At 37.6% G+C, this 9,631-nt stretch overlaps 1 protein-coding gene across 1 annotated transcript; it reads right to left on the bottom strand.

The window, feature by feature from the left end:
* Positions 1-395: 395 nt before the first annotated feature.
* Positions 396-9,418, bottom strand: LOC101739466 (uncharacterized). The gene is made up of 6 exons (XM_004929614.5): positions 8,930-9,418; positions 7,907-8,216; positions 6,958-7,054; positions 5,224-5,334; positions 762-938; positions 396-486 (listed from the first exon to the last, which is right to left on the bottom strand). Exons 1-6 carry the CDS (start codon positions 9,396-9,398, stop codon positions 433-435), a joined length of 1,218 nt encoding a protein of 405 aa, XP_004929671.4. The 5' UTR covers positions 9,399-9,418; the 3' UTR covers positions 396-432.
* Positions 9,419-9,631: the final 213 nt, after the last annotated feature.

Here is a 9,631-nt window from a genome sequence, read left to right as displayed (position 1 = left end):
AAGAATTTTTCAAATCGGTCCAGTAGTTTCGGAGCCTATTGAAACAAACAAACAAACAAATCTTTCCTTTTTATAATATTAGTATAGATCAACGTGGCACACGTGGAGCTATAAATTTTCGCAATAGGTCTTAACGTAGGCGAGTCTTTCAACGTTTTATTTATTCATGAACATGTTCGTAGCACGCAATGTGTAACATTGAAATGTTTTATATTTATATACGTACGCAATACAGAAATCTTAACGATAACAGATTTATCAGAATTTGCGATCTAACGTACATTGTGTAACGTGACTCGAACAAAACAAATGACAGTAGTGAAATATAAGTTGTCGATAGAGATTTTTTCGGTTCCATTACATTGAATCAATGAACAAATAAATACAAAAAAAACACATCTCATAATTCTTTAATAACAAAAATGAATCGAGCTACTTATTCTGCGCGTAAAACAAAGCGAACACCGAATACGTACTCCTCACCACCTGAAACATGAAACAATTTAATAAAATGATCGCTCACTGAACCGAAACAGAATGAAAGTTATGTGCAGACATTTCAATGAGCTGGATTCCGCGATTGGACCTTCAATAGTATTTATTTGCAAACAGATCCTATTATAGGTTTTATTTAAATCGCACAATATTACAAATTCTCCGTTGTCTTGAATTGGTTGTACAATGGGATACCCAATTATTTCTTAAGAAATATGCAAACAGACAGAACTAAATACTGCTTTTGATAAAAACTAAATTTTTACCAATATAAACGTGGCGTAAGTTAATTCTACCATTTTAAAGGCTTTCATAACCAGTGGGCTTTGGGCTCGCAGGATTGCAATCAAGACGATATCTCTGATATTCCTTTGAGTCGATAAAACTGGCGAATTGCACTTGTGCCAACCACAGTAGAATATCTCATCTGATAGCAACGATGCCTGAAAAATTAAAATACAATTATTCCAAGTCGTCGTAAGACACTGAACCAGTTAAGAATAAAGTGTGCTTTAGTAGATAAATTGATCTGAAATGTATGGCCATTACAAAAACACGCAAATATCTTCTTTACGAAGATATTATTGATAATACTTTTAGGCTTCAATGACTGATCAGCAACTTGCTCTTATCGCCAATTACTTCAAAATTTTAGACAAATACAAATTGAACCTTAATTTAAACTATAGTTATTAAGGACGTTTCTGTTTTACTAAGCACAGGTTCCACTAATAGTAAAAATAAAACGCAAAGTTGAAGAAACTACCACATTACAAGATTATGGAGAGAGGTGAATGATATGCAACTGTAGATCAACGAGATTGAAGTGTCATATATAATAACCAAACAGTTTATCTGCTAGATAGACCAGATTTATTTACAGAGATATAATTACAGATATTTAACCATAACCTTCGCCGACACCCGCAACAATGAACATTCCAATTAACTACTCAAAAACATTTGGAATCGTCGCACAGATTGTGTCATTTAGTTTCAGGAAAAGTGGTCATATTTGATCTTTCTATGTAGTTTCTAAGTCATTTTATGAGCTGCATCTGATATAAACTAAATTATAAGTCAAATCAAAAAGCCCGGAAAAAAAATTATGTGTTCACCATGACTTGTAAATTCGTTCAACAATACCTAAGCCTTACACAACCTTACAGATCCGAAAAACAACGAATAATAAAGAAAGGGTCGAAGGCATCAACGAAAATATGTTTTTACAGTTAGAATATAAAAATGAAGTTACAATGTAAGATCAAACATTACTGCTATCAACATAAATCACAACTTTCGCCGGGTTTTGTTATTTATGTGTTATGAACCAAAAAATCTGAGGTTTAGCCCTATGTCATGCCTCAGATAATGTGAATTTACGACTGGATCTGGACGTTTTTGAATTGCAACGGAATCATAATTTATTTGAAAGGGCAATAAATAATCAAAGAAAAGTTTATTTTAACAGGACCTGTCCTTTTACCGTAAGTGAATGCGACCGTGGCCTAATAGGTAAGTGGTCTGTGTGGTAGTGTCGAGTAAGACGATCACCCTAAAGGCAGATATCATCAGTGGACCTTACACGTGTCCTGAAATGGATTACGCGAAATAAACAAACCTACAAACTTATTAATTTGGGTAGGGTGCTGGCTCTGAGATATTGTGAGAACATACGATTAAATGCCACCGTTGTGCCTATTGCAGCCCCACCACAAGATAACTGAGACTTCAAAAAAAAACGTTTCAAAAATAAACTTTATCGGGGAAACTGCAAAGTGTATTACACAAAAAATCATGACTAGGTACGAATGCTCTTTCTGCTATAGGTAGTACTAGCTGTGCCCGCGACTCTGTCCGCGTGGAATAGCGATTTTGGGCAGCAGTTCTAGGACATATCTTTTCGTGTATAAACACCGTCATTTGGGTATTTAGAAAAATCTAATTTAAAGTAATGCTTCTCTATACACGACATTAGACGTATATCCATCGGGGATCAAAGCATACAGGTTGCTAGTATTGCTAACATGTGACAGAGCTACATAACCGTGTGACCGAGTTGACTGTGTGAAAAGCAGTTAACACTTAGATCTACACCCAAAACTTTTAGCGTCTGACCTTGGGCTTTATTTATTATCATCACGAAACAGGCTCACTGGAAACGCGATCGGCAGTGAGACATGCTTCTCGTTCTTCAAGTGTCTCCTGACACCGGGCATTTGCTGTTCAAGCCCTTGAGGAGTTCAGGCGGGATTCCCTATCAGTGGAAATCTCAGACTAACGCGATAGTGCATAAGATTCACGATCGATGGAGAAACGTGCGTGTCGTCAAAGCAGTAAGGGAAAGAATTCGAAGAAATCCTGTCCGAAAGCAAAAGATTTTATCTCGGGAGATGAAGATAGCACCTAGAACCATGTCGCGTACTTTAAAAGATGACTTAGAACTTGCAGCCTATAAGAGACGTACTGGTCATTTCTTAACTGATAATTTAAAAGAGAATAGGGTGGTAAAATCGAACCAACTACTGAAGCGGTACGCAAAGGGAGGTCATAGAAAAATTTTTTTTTTTTTTTTTTTTTTTTTTTTTTATTGCCCTTGTAGGCAGACGAGCATACGGCCCACCTGATGGTGAGTGGTTACCGTCGCCCATGGACTTCAGCAATGCCAGGGGCAGAGCCAAGCCGCTGCCTACCGCTTAATACTCTCCACAAGCCTCGTTTGAAGAAGGACATGTCATAGCGCTCGGGAAACACCGTGGAGGGGAGCTCATTCCATAGCCGGATGGTACGTGGCAAAAAAGACCTCTGGAAACGCACTGTGGATGACCGCAGTGGCTCCAGGTAGTATGGATGAACTCTACTCCGGTGGCGGGCGGTGCGATGGTAAAAACGAGATGCCGGTATCATCTCGAACAATTCCTCAGAGCACTCCCCATGGAACATACGGTACAAAATACAGAGGGAACCGAAGTCCCTCCGCAGACCCAGAGGTTCCAAACGATCCGTGAGACCGGGATTATCGACAATCCGAACGGCCCTCCTCTGTATGGAGTCAAATGGAAGAAGCTGGTATTTGGGAGCCCCGGCCCAGAGATGGGAGCAGTACTCCACGCGAGGCCGGACTTGTGCTTTATAAAGCAAAAGCCTTTGTCCAGCCTTGTCCTTTGTTCACGGATGAGAAATTTTTTATAATTGAGCAACATTTTAACAAACAAAATGACCGTATTTATGCTCAAAGCTCTAAGGAAGCTACCCAATTAGTCGACAGAGTGCAACGTGGGCACTATCCGACTTCAGTGATGGTTTGGTAGGGTATTAGCTATGAAGGAGTGACTGAGCCATATTTTTGTGAAAAAGGTATCAAAACATCGGCACAAGTGTATCAAGATACCATTCTTGAGAAGGTAGTGAAGCCCCTTAACAACACCATGTTCAATAATCAAGAATGGTCCTTCCAGCAAGACTCGCAAGACTCGACGCCAGGTCATAAAGCTCGGTCTACGCAGTCTTGGTTGGAAACGAACGTTTCGGACTTCATCAGAGCTGAAGACTGGCCGTCGATCTTAATCCGCTGGATTATAATTTATAGTCAGTTTTAGAGAGTACGGCTTGCTCTAAACGCCATGATAATTTGGAGTTCCTAAACCAATCTGTACGATTGGAAGTGAAAATTTTTCCCATGGAAAGAGTGCGTGCTTCTATTGATAACTGGCCTCAACGTTTAAAGGACTGTATTGCAGCCAATGGAGACCACTTCGAATAAGCTTTTTATACTTTAAATTGTTTTATATTTATGTATTAAACTAACACACTGTAAAAGTAATAAATGTTATTTACAATAGATTTATTTTTATTTTTAATTGTAACAGTATTTATGGCCAGATTCCGTATACCCGCGCGGCCGCGCAGTCGTAAACAATCTACAAACGCCCCGCTACGTGGTTCTTTAAATTGGCATTACTTTTTTATTTATGAACCGATTGACATGATACAAACACTAAATGTTAAGTAAAGCTTACCACAATAAATTAGTGAAAACCACATTTAAATCAGCAGAGCTGTTTCTGAGATTAGCGTGCACAAACGCACAGATAAACAGACAAACAGATAAAGAGACAAAATTTCTCAAAATCATTATTTTGGGTTCTATTGCGTTCATAAAACCCCGGATAATAGTTTTCCTGAGATATCTTCCATGTACATACAGCGACCAGTTACGATTTTATTATATGTATTGATGATGATGATGATGATGAAGATATTGATGATAAACTTTCTTTATATGAACTATGAAGTAATATAAATATACTTGTATTGTATTTGTTACTGGTAGTAGGATCTCTTACGAGTCCGCGCGGGTAGGTACCACCGCCCTGCCTATTTCTGCCGTGAAGCAGTAATGCGTTTCAGTTTGAAGGGTGGGGCAGCCGTTGTAACTATACTAAGATCTTAGAACTTATATCTCAAGGTAGGTGGCGCATTTACGTTGTAGATGTCCATGGGCTCCAGTAACCACTTAACACCAGGTGGGCTGTAAGCTCGTCCACTCATCTAAGCAATAAAATAAATAAAAAATCCTACGGGTTCGCCCACGCAATAACTGTAGCAGTGAACCGAATCTTACAGCTCGTATATGAAAAATGAGTGAAGTGGTGTAGGTCTTATAATAGAAATTTACATACACCCATTTCATATAAATCTAGAATTCTACACAATTGACGTACATACCTGATAGGTAATTTCGCCTGCATTGCACAGAAATAATGCAAGTAACAAATACATAGCTGCTAAAAAGAAAAATATCTTCATGCCCATAGTAAATGTCAGTTGATCTGAAAGCTACAAAATAATGGTTGATTCGCCTTCGTATATTATGTAAATACCATATATTGCAAATATGTTCTTGGTATAACTCATCAATTTTGATGAACATATTAAAAACGTTTTACTTAAAGTGGCACCTGTGACAGAGAAGCTGAGGAGTGCGCGTTTGGGATGATATGGACATGTGATGAGACGAAATGAAAATGAGGTTGTTAAGAGAGTGTTAACTATGAATGTGGAAGGATATAGAGGAAGAGGTAGACCTAAGAAGAAATGGATGGATTGTGTGAAAGACGATATGGGTAAGAGGGGAGTGAGCGAAGAAATTGTATATGATAGAAGAGTATGGAAGGAGAAAACATGTTGCGCCAACCCCAGGTGACTGGGAGAAGGGCAGGATAATGATGATGATTAAAAACGTTTTAATCTCGTTTGACATGTTTTGATTATTTTTAATGTTTGTATAAATTCCCTAAACATAAAAGTCGGGGCGTGTATATATGTTTACATATATAAATCTTCAGATTGGATCGTGTAGACCCAGCGGTAGCTACAGACAGTAGTGAATAGTGACAGTTAACAGTTAATCAAAAATGGACCAGCAAAGCGGGCCGGGTTTGTCTAGTTTACTATTTATTAATTAAATAAACGGCTAGCCGTTACAGAATTTCCGGAGTAACTGAGTATTTTACCATTTATTCCACAAAATCTGTACCGCTACTGGAAGTTCATCTACTTTAACAATAGTACCACCACTCGCCACCGAAGTCAAGCTGAACAGTTTCACCAAGAGCCACTTACCACCCGTACAGTGGGTTTAGCTCATTCCATTTAACACAAGCTAAACCTAAAATGGACTCTCTTTGTGGTGTTTCTGGCACTTTATGGCATGATGTTTTAGGTGATGCTTCAGAAGAGTATCTAACAATAAGTTATAGGACAGTGCGATTATACAATATCCGCTATCTATGAATGAACTGCCGCATATTGAATTTTTCTTCTGGTATTATACTTTGAAGTTTTTTTATTTATTGCCTAGATGTGTAGACGAGCTCACGGCCCACCTGGTGTTAAGTGGTTACTGGAACCCATAGACATCTACAACGTAAATGCACCTTGAGATATAACTTCTAAGGTATCAGTATAGTTACAACGGCTGCCCCACCCATCAAACCGAAACGCATTACTGCTTCACGGCAGAAATAGGCGGGTATGAGGTATACTGATAGATCACGAATATTAATTTAAATTGTCTTTTTAGTATTACAAAAATTTATAAGACTTTCAAATTTCCATTAAAGAATCTACAGAAGGTCAATACAGAGACTGAAAACAAAATGTAGCTGAAATACATAAATGCACCCAAAAGTAGGACTATCAGTTCATGTTCTCAACCAAGAGCTCGTCTAATCAATCACTTTACTCGTTTTAATACTTTTATCATGAAATCGTTTTTATCTTGATAAATTTCTGAACATAAATAACGAACGGAACGATTTTGCCAGTTTCTATCGCGCAAGCAAAAATCTCTAAGGAAACGACGTTAACATTTTCAAGGCAAATAACGCTATCCCTCTGGAAAATTAGTAGAAAAAGTCGTGGGCAAGTGAAGACAAGCGTAACAATTGTATTACTTACGGCAATTTGAAGTAGTAGCGAGACCGCCGAGCCCGAACTCTGACAGAGCTGTAACGCCATTACTGTCCCGAAAGCTTTGTGGATGTCTTTTGATAAACTGAAGCAGAATTTCACATACAATATAATGTGACTGAAATTATTGTGAATTTTGTTAAGACAATTTTTCATGCTTAATTTCCTATACGTAGCACGCTACAATGACAAACGATGGACAATTGAAGCGACAAAATGGAAAGGGCCTAATGGGAAAAGAAGGAAAGGACGACATAGGAAACGATGGAGTGATGATATCATAGTCGCCGCTGGAAAAGAAGCTGGAAAAGAACGGATGAAACAAGCTAAGAACAAAGAAAATTGAATTAAGCTGGAGGAGGCGTATACCCAAATAGAGGTTCCTATCGAAGAAAAATAAACAACAATCAATTAGATCAAAATGTAAAAATCATATATATTTAAGAATATTTACATGTAATATTTAGGTGATGGGAAATAAAAGGCTTTATTATTATTATTATATAATTTCCTATAATCGCTTTTATGTGTAACTATCCAACCACAGCTTCACCAACACATGTATTCACTCTTCTTTAGTTACCTTACCTTTACGTAATAAAGTTAATTTAATTTAATGCACAGACCTCCCGAAGTCAACTATTATTACTATTAATCTTAATGGGATCTTATAAATCTCATCAATATATATTTTAATAAAAATATTAAAACATCTACAAAAACAAAAATCCATTTCAAATATCATAATTACAACAAAAAAGCAAGCAATCTATTGCTGATAAAAATTTTGAGAGTAATCATTGACGATGACAAAAGTAACATTTATAGTGTGTAAGACTAGTTTTATGGTTTAAGTTTAGGCAGCTGTTGTAACTATACTTGAGACCTAAGAACTTATATCTATTCAAACTCATCTAAGAAATGGTGATTCGGTTACCTTAACAATTCATTATGCATCTTGATACCCTCGACAAGTCCTTGAGCCAATTTCTCAGCAGCCAATCTCGCCTTCCCAGCCGCTACAAGCTCATCTACATTCTCCCTTAATCTTTTGAAATAGTGCCTCAACGTTATGAATTTATATTTGTACATTATTAAATACGCCATTGTGTACGTATCAACTGATATAATCATAGACAGCATCATCACCAGTAAGACTAGTGTGGTGGCAATTCGGAAAATACTTGCCAGCATTGTATCGTCATCCTTAGATGGGTAATATGTGACTATTGTGACGAAGTGAGAACCTTTGAAATAAAGAGAATTTTACTTTTTCCTTGCCCTAGATAGGCAAACGAGCTTACTCATCTGGAACTAAACGGCTATCACATGAGCCCGTAGTCATCACTAATGTGTGTGGGTGTTCAATACGTTTTTTTTTATTGCCCTTGTAGGCAGACGAGCATACAGCCCACCTGATGGTGAGTAGTTACCGTCGCCCATGGACTTCAGCAATGCCAGGGGCAGAGCCAAGCCGCTGCCTACCGTGTAATACTCTCCAAAAGCCTCGTTTGAAGAAGGACATGTCATAGCGCTCGGGAAACACCGGGGAGGTGAGCTCATTCCATAGCCGGATGGTACGTGGCAAAAATGAAAACGTATGTAGTCTCTAGTTTATATACTACAGGAAATCTTAGTTTCGAGCTAAATTGTCGAGTGTCATTTTACAAAAAATAACTCTCAATCGGTTTGAGGAGTATTGTATTGTATAGTCGTTTTTTATTATACTTAATTGTATAGTGGCTTCCAAACTGCTACAGACCACAAGTAAATCGTGGGGTTTGGCCTATAGGCTCGGACGGGGTTAGTTTATTTATGACATTTATTCAATAATTTTTGGACTAAAAATATCCTTTGTAGTCAGAATCTCCTATGATTAAAACTTGAAAAGGGCTTTTTTTTTTACTTACAAAAAAATCAAACTTTCATTGCAATCATAATACAAATAAATAATACTGACCGTCATAAAATTTCCTCAAACCTTCAAACACGAAAAACGTGACTGAACCATAAACCGCGACACAATAAGCGACAACATTTATTTTCACAATCCGATACATCTCGTCCATCAGCGTTTGTTCCTCGTGAGCCTCGCAAATCATCATCATCTTACGATTCAGCGTTTTCAATAGCTCTTTGTTTTTTATTATGGAAATAAATTTAATCATAATAAGGGTGTGGCTTGAGGCAAACGTCACGGAGTCCCGTTTTTCGTCATCCGGGAAATCGCCCATCGTCGCCGCCATGATCTCCAGCACCGTCATGAAGCCATACGTAAAAAACAAAACGCAGCTATAAATTTTGTAAAGCAGTGTTTTGTCATTTCTAGATTCCGTTTTTTGATACCAAAAGTTTCCGGAGCCGACCAAAAAGATTTTATCGCAGTACGTCTTCAAGATGTAGTGATTCTTGTTCATGTTTTTGTTCATTGGTCGAGTTTTGTGCGGAACAACTGCTTTACCAATCAAGCTCATTAAATAGTTATTATAAAGGATTAATAATACCACAAATAATATAATTCTGCCTAACAAATTCGATCAACTTCACTTACGTATACTATGTATATGCTCGTATGATAATTTAAATTAATTGAATATGGGCTAAATAAACCAATACCGCGTTGGCGTGAGAGCCGAATCGATCTGATCAAATACAGAAATTT

Source organism: Bombyx mori, chromosome 21 (genome assembly GCF_030269925.1).
Source record: "Bombyx mori chromosome 21, ASM3026992v2".
In the NCBI taxonomy this organism is placed as follows: Eukaryota; Metazoa; Arthropoda; class Insecta; order Lepidoptera; family Bombycidae; genus Bombyx; species Bombyx mori.
Note: the sequence above shows the minus strand (reverse complement) of the source record. Positions and strands in the feature narration are given on the sequence as shown.